We start from the raw sequence: 13,300 nt of genomic DNA on the forward strand, positions 1-13,300 counted from the left end.
CATGACAAGAAAAACTGGCAGCCCACGAGAAGGAGGGAATAACAAAAGAAACTGGTCCCCAGCTGCCTAGCTCCAGGGAACGTTTGTCAATGTGACATTCACAGAAGCCCTGCACATGTGCTGGCTGAGGGGGAGAGCCAGCCTCAGCCAGACAGAAGGAAATTTAGCTACTGTGCACATGTTAGCACAGGGGGAGGTACAGCTTGGAAGGTTGGGGTTTTTTTTTGTTTTTGTTTTGTTTTTTACTTTTATAAAATCTGCAGGTACTTTCCACATTTGTTTTTACCTTTAATGAATATGTTTACTCTTGAGGTGCTGTTACCTAATTATATCGATGCAGTTCATTAAAAATCTGCTTAGTACAAGATTGAGTACAAAGCTTTAGGATTCTATTAAATCAGTGCCTCATCTTGCTGCATCAAAAAACATTATCAGCACTGTTGTTAATCTTTTCACACCCTTCCACCCTTGCTTGTGCTTCTGGTTCGCTGTGCCATAAAATAAGTTTCCAAGGTATGTGACAGAGTGGAAGATGTTTAGGGAAAAGTTTTGGGTAGAGGGTAAGGAACTTAGGGCTTAGAAAATAAAACTTGGTGAAACTGAGAAGACCATTTGTCATTTTGTACTTCAGCTCCCTTTTTCTGGAGCTAGGGCAACTCTTCTTTAAGTACTAGTTAAAAAATTAACAGGTGTTTATTAAACACTTACTATGTGCCAACACAACAGGGCTATAAAGGGATTGGCCCTACTGGTTCTTAACTTTTCTGGGGGGTAGTTTTTTTGGGGGGGTATAGTTTTACAGACCTTTGAAAATGATGAACTGCACTGTCCTGTATGGTAGCCACTAGCCACATTTGGCTATTAAAATCAAAATTAATTAAAGTTAAATACAATTAAAAGTTCGGTTTCTCAGCTGTAGCAGCCACGTTTCAAGTGCTTAAGAGCTACATGTAGCCACATGGGGTTACCATATTGCACTCAGATAGAGAACGTTTCTATCATCATGCAAATTCTATTGGATAGCACTGCGTGAATATTCTTCCAGAATCAAGACTATCCTGCTCACGTGCAATATTTTGCATCCAACTTTACAACTTTCACAACTGGGCGGGGTCGTGGGGGGGTTGGAAGGGGAGGCAGTGCTTCACTGACCCCTGCAGCCCATGGATCCGAGAAAAAGCAGCCCTGACATTGACAAGCTATTTGAGGCCTCCATCTCAGAATACAGCAAGTTGGCAAAAATGAAGCAATGAGATTCAGCACGCTTACTGCTTTAGATGTACCTCATATGAAACCAGACCCTCGTGTTCCTACTTGTCTGGCCACATTCAAAGAAACATCAGGGCTTCCCTGGTGGCGCAGTGGTTGAGAGTCCGCCTGCCGATGCAGGGGACGCAGGTTTGTGCCCTGGTCCGGGAAGATTCCACATGCCGCAGAGCGGCTGGGCCCGTGAGTCATGGCCGCTGAGCCTGCACGTCTGGAGCCTGTGCTCCGCAACGGGAGAGGCCACAGCAGTGAGAGGCCCACGTACTGCAAAAAAAAACCCAAAAAACCCAAAGAAACATCAGTTCATTACCCCAAAATAATTGAAAATGTTACCGATTTTCTGCAGTCTCTTAAGAAAACACCAAATAGTCACAATGTACTGCAACTCTTCTTGAATTATCTTTCCCATCTTTCTCCTCTTCTCATCCACCTACACATGGCACTTGCTTCCCTAAAGCTCTCTGCACCCCCTTCCATACTCTCTCCAGATCTCCTAGTTCTGCTGCTGCTTGTCCCCTTCCTCTCCTGCACAGCTCAGTTCTTAATTATGTAGCTCTCCAGAATGTTTCATTTTACTCTATAGCACAAATAAAGTGGCAAAGAATGACAGAAAGCTCCTAGGGTACAGTGGCCAGAAACACATTCCACAGCGACCCAGCCCAAGCCTTCTCTGCCAGCCTGGACCAGTTTCTCTGAGATGACTCATTTTCCCACCGATGGTTTACTCCCCCATCACTTCCTCTTCTGCCCACTGCTCCCAAGGGCCAAGGTCTGGGAGAAGCTCATGACTGAGGCTGGCAGAGAAGAAAACATTTTGCTTGGATGCCAGAGGGGACTGATGTCATAGAGAAAGGGAGGAAACCAGATGGGCAGGTTTGTAGAATGTTTTATCCCCAGTGTTGCTTTATTATTATTTTTTACTGGGCACTGCCCTACTCCCTAGTAGGGAGTAAACGGCTTGCTGTGGGAAATGCATTAACTCTTCACAGTCTGCCAAGGCCAAAGGTTTCTTTTCAATGTGAAGACAATCCCACTGGTGCCATTCTTATCATCATATTAGGAATGATGAACTTTATTGAGCTCCCATACAGCTTAAGTGAAAGCCCCGCCTATAGTGAAGGCCCATGGGATACATGGGCCTATCCCATGTATCAGAGGACTCCAATGTCCATCCACCATCACCTGGTCATGCACCTGGAATTCTGTTCTCGGAGAGGGCACGTAGAGCCTAGAGTCATCACACTTCTTATCCTTCCTTCTTACCTCCTTCACACGTATCTGAACTCATCGTTGTTCATCCTCTTGCAGATCAGTTCCTTCTGCTTTATTCCCTGTCTCAGAATGATACCACTGCCTAGCCAGTACCCCAAGCCAGAAACCTGGCAGTCAACCTGGACTCCTCCTCCTTCCTCAGCTCCCACGACCAATCTATCTCCAAGTCCTATGATTTTTGTCCTTGGAATATCTCATCTCCTTAGCATCTATCTCTATCACCTTACATCAGACCACTGGCATCTCTTGCTTGGATGACGGCAGTGGTCTCCCCATTGGTGTCTCCCTGGACCCAATCCCATGTTACATCCCCATGTAACCTGCTAGTCAATAGGCCACCCAAGGCTATCCCTGTTCTTACCTATACTCACCTCTGGGCTAATCTGAGCACACTGTCATATCTTCCCGGAACAATATGAATCCAACTCTAAAATCATTAATGTATAATGCAGATTTTTTTTTTTTTTTTTTTTTTTTTTTTGCGGTACGCGGGCCTCTCACTGTTGTGGCCTCTCCTGTTGCGGAGCACAGGCTCCGGACACGCAGGCTCAGCGGCCATGGCTCACGGGCCCAGCCGCTCCGCGGCATGCGGGATCTTCCCAGACCGGGGCATGAACCCGCGTCCCCTGCATCGGCAGGCGGACTCTCAACTACTGCGCCACCAGGGAAGCCCGATAATGCAGATTTTTTAATGAAGTCACAGGAGGGGGCTTACACTGCGATTACACAGCAATACTTCCTACACTGACCCTTTAATTATCTCTCCTCTTTCCCCAAGTTTCCCTATAATGGCAGCTGCTGCCACATCTCTCCCTGACTCCCTTTCCTTTCCCTACTATCCTGCAGCTACCCTCCATTCAAATTAGCTCTCAGTCTCCTCCCCTACTCGTTATCTCCCGTCCAGTCAGCTGCCACTTCCTTCTGAGAAGGTCTCATCCCAACATAACTCCTTAAAACCCTTCAATGGCTACTCACTGCCCTCAGTAGAGTCCAAACTCCATAATACAGTCTACTAGGCCTTGGCGGCCCCGGCCCCAGCTCCTTTGCCCTCCATTTTCCTACTTGAACTCTTTGCCCCAGCCATATTGTAGGGAGGTGGGGTTCGCCCCTGGTCTACCATAATCTCATGATCTGAGCAATTGCTCATGCTGTCCTTTTTGTCTGAAAAGCCTTCTCCTTCCCTACGGTTAACTCCTACTGGTCCCTCAGGGCTCAACCTAAATATCTCCTCCTGGAAGCCTCCCTTATAATCTCTAAAACTGCATTAGGTGGCCTCACAGCAGTTTACCCTTATCACAACTGTGGTCTAAATTGACTGTTTGAATAACAACTTGAATATAACACCTTGAGGACAGAATGGTATTACTGCATGCAACCAGGGCCTAAATTATAGCATGCACTTGATGATGTTGAATAACCAGATGGGCAAAAGCTCAAAAGGGTGACCCTCCTTAGCATCTGTGGCCTTAGTAGAGAATGGAGTGCATGGGCCTCTTTAGCATTACGTCCTAATTTGGGCTTCATCTGGGTTCTAACTTGCAAAGGTTAGTACCTGGGCTCACAGAAACAAAATCCACCTTTGGGGTTCCCTGGATGATGCCTCCTAGCAATTTAGCTGCCTTCCTCCTAATCCAGAAAGGCTGTACTTGTCACATCCCCAGATCTGGGCACATTTTCTAGGCTACATATGAACTTCTTTGGTGATCACAAGCTGCAAGACTTTGCACCAGACGAGTTGAATCATTACTATTTACACCTAGAGTTCTGTTAGGTCACTTAGCTGACTCCACCTCTCTCTCCCTAGGAGACTACCCAACTGCCTCCATCTGCATATTCCAGGCAACAATCAGGTAGGAGTGGCAGGACTCAGAGGGTGGTGTTAGTACACCTAAGCACCCCCCCAAATGAGGAGGCATCTGGACTTTAGGATGCCTTTAGGATACATAAGCTCCTATATACTCTGGCCAGGGCTCTTTCCTGCTTGCTTTCTGAAGGCCAGGAAAGAACAACTAGAAGTTTTACATAATCCAGAATACAACAGATGGTTCTGATTGTTTTATTTTAGAAATAATTTATTTTTTATTCCAATTATGAAAGTAGTACATGTTAATTACAGAGAATTTCATAAACACAGAAAAGCACAAATAAAAATATAGAAATCAGGGAACTTCCCTGGTGGCGCAGTGTTTAGGAATCTGCCTGCCAATGCAGGGGACACAGGTTGGATCCCTGGTCTGGGAAGATCCCACATGCCGCGGAGCAACTAAGCCCGTGCAAAACTACTGAGACTGCGCTCCAGAGCACCTGAGCCACAAATACTGAGCCTTGTGTGCCACAACTAGTGAAGCCCGCGCTCTGAAACAAGAGAAGTCACCACGATGTGAAGCCGGCGCACTGCAATGAAGAGTTGCCCCTGCTCGCCACTAGAGAAAGCCGGCAAGCAGCAACGAAGACCTAACGCAGCCAATAAATAAATAAATAAATTTACAAATTAAATATTTGGTTTTATTCTCTTGCTATTGCTAGCACTAACAGAGTTTGTTTTTGTTTCATAACTCCCCCCAACATTTTATTATAAAAGTTTTCAAATATACAGAAAGGTTGAAAGAATGGTACAGTGAACACACTGAATACACCCACCATCTAGATTCTACTAGTTCTACTAGTTAACCCACCATCTAGTTAACGTTCTACTGTATTTGCTTTCTCATGCATCTACCCATCCATCAATCCACAGAGGTTTCTTTTTTTTAAAATAAATTTATTAATTTTATTTATTTATTTTTGGCTGCGTTGGGTCTTCATTGCTGCGCGTGTGGGCTTTCTCTAGTTGCGGAGAGCGGGGGCTACTCTTCGTTGATGTGCACGCGGGCTTCAGTAGATGTGCTCGCGGGCTCTAGAGCGCAGGCGCACGGGCTTAGTTGCTCCATGGCATGTGGGATCTTCCCGGAACAGGGCTCGAACCCATGTCCCCTGCACTGGCAGGCGGATTCTTAACCACTGCGCCACCAGGGAAGCCCCAGGGGTTTCATGTTTAACATGAAAAATCTTTTTAGATCAAGACTCTAGATGCAAGACCTCATTCTTGTAACGTCCCCAGGTTCAATGCTCTGCCCTGAATGTAAATGCATTCAATGGAATGTAAATGTGGAAACGTTCCAAGGTGGGAGTCTACCTGAGCTCCGGAGCTTCTGGACCCAGTGCATAGGCTGGAAGCATGGCTCTGGGTTCTAATTCTGACCCAATTATGATACCTCCGTTTTCTCACCTGTAATATTGGAATCTCTCCATACTGCGTGAGAATTAAAAGCACAGTTCGCGGGAAGCACTCTATAGTGACAGTCGCTACAGTTATGATCCTTTTTTTTTTTTTTTTTTGGCCACGCCGCGCGGCTTGCAGGATCTTAGTTCCCCGACCAGGGATAGAACCCGTGCCCCTACAGTGGAAGCGCGCGCCAGGGAATTCCCAGTAATGATTCCTTTACTCCCTCCTTGTCTCCGATAAATTTCAAGTCCAGCTATGGAGCCCATCTCAGGTCTCTTACATCCATTTTAATCCACCTAACACCCTCAGTTCTAAGCAACTGCAAAACAGGGACAGGGTGGCCCAGAGGGCTACAGACCTGAGGCAGTCGAGGACTCCTTCAGTCCGCTGCGGCGTCAGCCTGAGGCCCTGGCCGACTCCCTGCGGAGCCCTGCGCGCGGAGTGACGGCCCGCGGGGCCCACCCTGAGCGCTACACCCGTTTCACCTCAGCAAATGTTCACAAAAACCTGTGAGGTAGGCAGCGCTACAGAGGGAGAAAACTGAGGCCCAGGGAGCCTGACTCACTTGCCCAAGTCGACGCAGCTGGCGAGTGACTTGCCTTGGGGAACTGACTCCAAATCGCCTGACTCCAAGCTCTCTCCCTGTTGTCGCCCCCCGACCCCCTTTGCACCTACAGGGGGCGCAAGCGCACGCGCAGTCGTCGCAGCCGCGTCCCCTTTAAGAGGATTCCTTTTGCCTCCTCCGACCCTTTCGCTTCCGTTCCTGTTCCCACAATGCTGTGCGGCTGAGCGCCTCCGAGCCCGCGGGGACGCTGCGGGGGGACCCCGGCTGAGGCTGCGGCGGGGACGTGGGCTGCGGCAGGCCCGCGGCGTCGCGCGGTGCGGATGTCGGGCTGGGCGGACGAGCGCGGCGGCGAGGGCGACGGACGCATCTACGTGGGGAACCTTCCGACCGACGTGCGCGAGAAAGACTTGGAGGACCTCTTCTACAAGTACGGCCGCATCCGCGACATCGAGCTAAAGAACCGGCACGGCCTCGTGCCCTTCGCCTTCGTGCGCTTCGAGGACCCGCGGTGAGGGCCCCGCGCCGCCCGCCAGCCCGCCGGCCGGCCCGACGCCCCGGGCCCCCGCCTTCTCTCCTCTCCCCGCTCCTTTCCAGGGCTTCCCCTCCCCCCTCGCCGCAGACCCCTCACGGCGCCCCCGGGTGGAGGCTGAGGCCTCCTCTCGCCGCGGGGCTCCGGGCAGTCCTTTGCTCTTTGCTCCGTCACTTCCTCTATAATTTTTTTTTTTACTTAGAAACACAAAAGCCGGGTCTTGGGAGGGCCCAAGCCCACCCAGACCGACCTCAGGGATGGTACAGATGCCCGTTCTCTCCCTCGCGTCAGGACAGGCACCCTTCGGAGAAAGCGGCCCAGGGCTTGGGAAGCTTGGCCCCTGAGCCGGCCCGGAGAGGACTGGGTGAGGAGGGAAGGGTCGCCCTCCCTGCCCACTCCTCCCCGCAGCTGGGACTCGCCGTTGTGGGGCGCACAGTGCCGGGGTGTGGATGCCTTTGGAGGGCGTATAGGGGGGCTCCTTGATGGAACGGATCTCCATCCACGCGCGCCCCGCCCCACACGGCCAGGGCCTCGTTCTGATAAAAGCGTCAGGGATTTGGGAAAACTTGTAAAACAGTCTGATGGGGGTCTCTGATTTCACTATTCCTTCTCTAATAAGGGAGGCACCGCTAGATGCTAAGGGCCCCGAGGATGTGGAAGCTCTAGATCCCGAAACCGGCTCGAAGCGGGTCTTTGTGACTTTGCAAAGAGTGTCGGCCCTTGCCCCAGAAAAGGCCTGGTAACTTTCAACACTGCGCTTGTTGGTTCGCACTGTGTTGGTTACTACACTCGGGGTAAATCGGAGCCCGCTCGCTGGTTTCCAGCACTGGCAGAGGGAGCGCTTTGCCTAGTCTGCGCCCTGCGGGCTTCACTAGGAGGACTGCTCGTGGGGTGTCCTGCCCATCTTGGGTGATACGAGGCAAGGGGCAGCGTCTGAGGATGAGGAGGCTGGATGTACCCTGAGGCTTTGATGGCTGAAGACTCTGACGGAGCTCATTCCTAGTGTCTTGCCATTTGCCTTAAAAAATGGAACTAGGCATTTTCACACACCTAAACTGGAAAAGGTTGTTCTATTAATTAGTAACAGTTCCCGTGTTTCTTAAGTTGCTATGTGTCATGTGCCATACTATGTATTATTTAGCATTTTCAACAGTCTATAAACTAGGTGCTACTAATCACATTTTCAGATGAGGTAACAGGATTTAGAGTTGATGAAAGGGAAGGGTACTAGGGAAGGTAGGATTTGAATCTACTGCCCTGCCGAATACAAACTTACTGTATGGTATGTCGTCTTTTCCCTCATTCCTTTCATAATGAAAAGCTATCTTTTGCTATCACTAGATGCCAAGTTTCAAGCAAAGCACTGCACACGTAGTATCTTATTTAATCCTTACAAAAACCCTGTGAGACAGGCATATTACATTCACATGTAAAATCTTGATCACATACTTACCCAGAGACAACTACTAGTAAGTAGCAGGAGGATGATTTGAACTGAGGACAGTTTTTATTCAGTCTTAAACCCTGGCAGTTCTGCCTCTCTCTCACTGTATTATGAATATAGCTAGGGTTGAACTGGATGTGGTCCTCCTTGCTCTTAATCCTGGGACTGGAATCTTGATTAGTGTTTATGTGCCTGTGACAACTGAATGCTGCCTTCATTAGTATGTCTTCAGCTGTTTGTCCTCTCACCCTCTGAGGGCATTCTCTCTCCTATCAATATTGGAGAACCAGCTTGGAGTTCCTAACTCTCCTAGAGCCCTAGGAAAGACTTTAAAGTATTACTTTATTGGGTATTTACCTCTTTTGATGAAATTGTACCCAGAGTGGTTTTGACAACTTAGTCCTCCAAACCATGCTGAAAAGGTACACTTGAAGGAATTCCATATTCCTCACAAAACACTAATTTGCATTTGTCTTTTGAGCCTTACCTCTTTTTAAATGGGTTTTTCTTTCTATAGACCTGAATGTACTAGGCCTTGAGGAAGAATATTAAAGAACTAGTGTGTGGTGTGCGTTTTGAGAAACAGCTCACCAAGGTTAGAGAAACACTTTTATTGGCAAAATCAGTCATCTGTCGACAGTTTATTTTTTTCTGAATTAGTTCTCTTATCTGTTTATCTATTCATTATCATTTCATACCTAGAGAACCCTGTGTGTGACAGCTGTAAAGTTTAATTCCAATATCATGAAAGGTCTTCAAACCAAAGCAGTAGTGCATCAAGTTCCGGGTTTTTGTTCTTTTGTTTGTTTTCTCACTTGAGGTTTTCTTTTTATTCTTGTTACTCATGTTCCTCACTGGGAAGTCAGTCGGCCCTCCTGAGTAGCACTAACTCCAAACTTTTCTTTGCAGAGATGCTGAGGATGCAATTTATGGACGGAATGGTTATGATTATGGCCAGTGCCGGCTTCGTGTGGAGTTCCCCAGGACTTACGGAGGTCGGGGTGGGTGGCCCCGTGGTGGGAGGAATGGGCCTCCTACAAGAAGATCTGATTTCCGAGTTCTTGTTTCAGGTATGTTCCTTTCAAACTAAATAAGATGATGCATGTAAAATACTTAGCACAGAGTCTGGCCTCCAAGAAATGTTAGCTGTTATTCTTCAGTGCGTGGGATGTGTGGGGTTTTCTTTTCAACAGCCCATGCACAGTGACAGTCTGAAGCCCTGCCAGTGAGGCAGGTACCTTGCCAATGAAATTGCACTGATAGTGCAGCCTTGATAGAACATAAACTTTCTTCTTATAATGGAGTTTTCTAGTGTTGAAAGGGAAGATGGCAAAACCCCTTGAGCTGGAATTCTAAAGACATTTTCTTTTGGAATGTACCCTGGTGTCGGACTTGCTAGAAAGACATTGCAGAAGCCAGATTTGAACAAATTACCTAGCCTTGGATCCTAAAATAGGCCATATTTTGTGGTGGTTTTGGAATTATGTAAAAAAGAAACCAAAACTACAACTTGGGAGTCTTAGTGATTGTATTGCAAAGTATAGAACGAAATGTCTAGTGTTGACAAGTGATGAAATGCTAAGCTCAGAGGTTTATGCATCTTTTTGAAATATTAACACACTGGTAAAAACCTGGGGCCTTTTGCACACTGCAGGGGTGTTTTAGGGCCCTGGTGGAGTGAAGTGTATTGAGCCTGGCACTGTCTTAGATGTGAATGTCACACAGTCACATCAGACTCCCATGGTGCTTGAGAGTGATACTGTCAGTATCTGCCTATCTGTGTCCCTTTGTAATTTTTTAACCCCAGAACTCTATTCCCTCCTTCAGGATGTCATACATATCTTTTTTTCTCTCCATGCTGCTCTGAAATCCTGCTTAGAAAACTATTAGGAAATGGCTGCAGTCCTGAGCTGTGAGCGGTAAACACAGCCTTTGAGAGCAGGAGCACATTTCCCTTTCATGACATCAGGTAGGGTTGTATGACTCCCGACTAGTTTTAGCGTCTGAGTCTTACCTTTTCCCCTACTGTATTGAAGAGTGTTGGTGATCTTTTAAGAGGTACTTTGTATAGTTTGTCAGTCATTCACACCTACAAGAAAACAAACTTTAGATTTTTGTTGTGGTACTTCAGCTACACTTTGGTTATTGGATGGTTTCAAAATTCCCATGTCCTGGGAACCCAGTCAGGCAAGAAATAATTGGTACCGATAAATTTCATAATGGAAAAAATTAGAACTCAAAGTCTTGGGAGTTTGTTATTAATTATGAAGGACAAAGAAAGAGAGGCTCTGAATTCTTAGAGGTACTAAACCTATAAGGGGATGAACTTCTTGGTCTGTCGGAAAGGCTTGGTCTCTGGAAGATTATCCTAGGACCAGCTTCTTATGGTGGTTTACCACACATACTTTAGTGTTCTTCTCTGGTTTTGTGTCCCTTATTAAAATTTGTGATTTGGGGACCCTCAGGATTTAAAAGTAGTGATTGATGGAGAAGGGACCCTAGGTCTTGATGGCTCTTAACATAGATGAAGGATATGGCCTCTTTTCTTATGTTCTCTGTGCCTAGGACTTCCTCCATCAGGCAGCTGGCAGGACCTGAAAGATCATATGCGAGAAGCTGGGGATGTCTGTTACGCAGATGTGCAGAAAGATGGAATGGGGATGGTTGAATATCTCAGAAAAGAAGACATGGAATATGCCCTGCGTAAACTGGATGACACCAAATTCCGCTCTCATGAGGTGGGTCCCCACCTTCTGTTGAGGAGCTTGTACCTAGACCACTCCACCTGAAGCTGACCTAGCAGAAGTAGCAACAGGCCATGCGTTTGCCATTTGAGGACCTCACAATACCATTAAAGATCTATCTTACGTGGACAAAGCCAAGGAATTCATCATGCCTAAGCCCTGCAGGGTCATAACAGAGAGAAGTCTGCAGTCATAGTATTTTTAACCTGGAAAGAATACTGGTGCAGTCTGTCATAATGTGGTGAGCTATTCCATGATAACACCCTTTCACAACTGGCTTAATCTGTAGTGTCCCTCCATGAACCTAATTATTATGGCTCTCCCTCCTTTGGGTCTAGTCTGGGCTCTGCAAGCCAACCTCATCATCTCAGCCCTTCTAGGTACTGCTACTGGGGCTGAGTTGTCACTTCACTGTGTCTTTCCCAAAGTGATGCAGGAGCCTCTTTGAAACCTGAGCCCTTGGCATTTTCTTGTTGTTCATCACCTCACCCTGGGGACTTAGTTCTTCATGTACTTCCTTTCAAGTAGGTGGCTGCTGCTTTGGATCTCAGTCTGATTCAAATGGTGACTATTCCTCTGATACCACTGAGACCAGATACCAGACCACCAATTGGACATTTTTTCTGGTTATCCTGTCCTGACTTGCTATGGGGTTTAGGGATGTCTGGGGACATGAATTTCTCGGCCCATTTCTTTTTCTAAGGATTCATATAATTCCCTAACTTTATGGCTTGGAGGCTGCCTGGGTTGACAGTGCTTTTGCTCAGACTGTCCTCTAAGACTTGAATTTGCAACAGAAACAAAACAGCACCTGGTCGTCAGTTACACTACAAAGCAGGGTCTCAGTAAGGGTAATCAAATTACTGACTTCACTGAGGGAAAAAGCATCTGGCTTCTTTCATCTTAGGGTCTTTAGATCTGAGAATGCTGGCTGAGGGCAAAGGGCCTGGAGGTAGGCCTGCCTGGACATGACTTCTCTGCTGCTTATTAAAATCTTAGCCGACGTACTCCGAACCCTGGTTCCTCTATATGCAAAATAGTCACAATAATAGCATTATCTTAAAAGACTTGCTAGGGGCTTCCCTCGTGGTGCAGTGGTTGAGAGTCTGCCTGCCGATGCAGGGGACTCGGGTTCGTGCCCCGGTCTGGGAAGATCCCACATGCCGCGGAGCGGCTGGGCCCGTGAGCCATGGCTGCTGAGCCTGCGCGTCCGGAGCCTGTGCTCCGCAACGGGAGAGGCCACAACAGTGAGAGGCCCGCGTACTGCAAAAAAAAAAAAAAAAAAAAAAAGTTGCCAGGAAGCTAAATTATGAAGATAACTAAGCATCTAGCCCAGGTCAGATTCTGGGGGTTAGTGGCAGGAATTCAGATATGTTAACAGTAGTAGCTAGTAGCTGAGTTATTTACCACGTAATCGAGTTGCCATTTATTTGTGTCACCTTGGACAAGAATACCTACCTCCTGCACTATTGCGAGGGTTTAATGAGATAGCATTGTGCCAAGCAAACAGTAAATGCTCAATACTTAACTATTATTGTTAGGCAGCCATGTTAGGTGTTGGTGTGCTTTATTCTTCTGGGTCTTATTTTTTCCTTTACCTTTTGTTTGAATTTCAGGGTGAAACTTCCTACATACGCGTTTATCCAGAGAGAAGCACCAGCTATGGCTACTCACGGTCTCGGTCTGGGTCAAGGGGCCGTGACTCTCCATACCAAAGCAGGGGTTCCCCACACTACTTCTCTCCTTTCAGACCCTACTGAGACAGGTGATGGGAATTTTTTCTTTATTTTTTAGGTGAACTGAGCTGCTTTGTGCTCAGAATCTACATTCCAGATTGATGATTTAGTGTCTTAGGACATTTTTTTAATTTTTTTTTTTTTAAGGAAATAAAACTACATAATTTCTACCAGGGCCATATTAGCAGTGAAACATTTTTAACTGCGGAAATTATGGTTTTGGTTCAGAAACAAGTTGTATATTTTTCACCCCTGATGATGGGAAAAAAAACAGTGCTGTATCTTTGTGGGTTGCTCTTCTACGGAGATCAGCTGTTACTGTGACTTAAGTCGGCCCATTCTGTTTAGAAATATATTTTAAACGTTTAGTAATTGACATGTGTGATTGTCCTTAATTACGTTCATAGATTTCACCAAACAGGCACACTGATATAGTAAAAAAAAAAAAAAAAAAAAAAAAAAAAAAAAAAAAAATCATT

The 13,300-nt window shown here is 46.9% G+C and overlaps 1 protein-coding gene across 1 annotated transcript; it reads left to right on the forward strand.

Moving 5' to 3' along the window:
- Window positions 1-6,553: 6,553 nt before the first annotated feature.
- Window positions 6,554-13,162, forward strand: SRSF9 (serine and arginine rich splicing factor 9). Its single transcript, XM_079943593.1, has 4 exons — window positions 6,554-6,876; window positions 9,251-9,411; window positions 10,907-11,079; window positions 12,702-13,162. Exons 1-4 carry the CDS (start codon window positions 6,689-6,691, stop codon window positions 12,843-12,845), a joined length of 666 nt encoding a protein of 221 aa, XP_079799719.1. The 5' UTR covers window positions 6,554-6,688; the 3' UTR covers window positions 12,846-13,162.
- The last annotated feature ends 138 nt before the right edge of the window (window positions 13,163-13,300 follow it).

This window comes from Stenella coeruleoalba (assembly GCF_951394435.1).
Source record: "Stenella coeruleoalba genome assembly, chromosome: 14".
Lineage (NCBI taxonomy): Eukaryota > Metazoa > Chordata > Mammalia > Artiodactyla > Delphinidae > Stenella > Stenella coeruleoalba.

What these genes read in the sequence shown, in the direction of transcription:
- SRSF9 (XM_079943593.1), top strand. Translation starts at nt 6,689, where the DNA reads ATGTCGGGCTGGGCGGACGAGCGCGGCGGCGAGGGCGACGGACGCATC. An exon ending in TTTCCGAGTTCTTGTTTCAG is followed by an intron (nt 9,412 to 10,906) that starts GTATGTTCCTTT and finishes CTCTGTGCCTAG; the next exon opens with GACTTCCTCCATCAGGCAGC. An exon ending in CCAAATTCCGCTCTCATGAG is followed by an intron (nt 11,080 to 12,701) that starts GTGGGTCCCCAC and finishes TTTGAATTTCAG; the next exon opens with GGTGAAACTTCCTACATACG.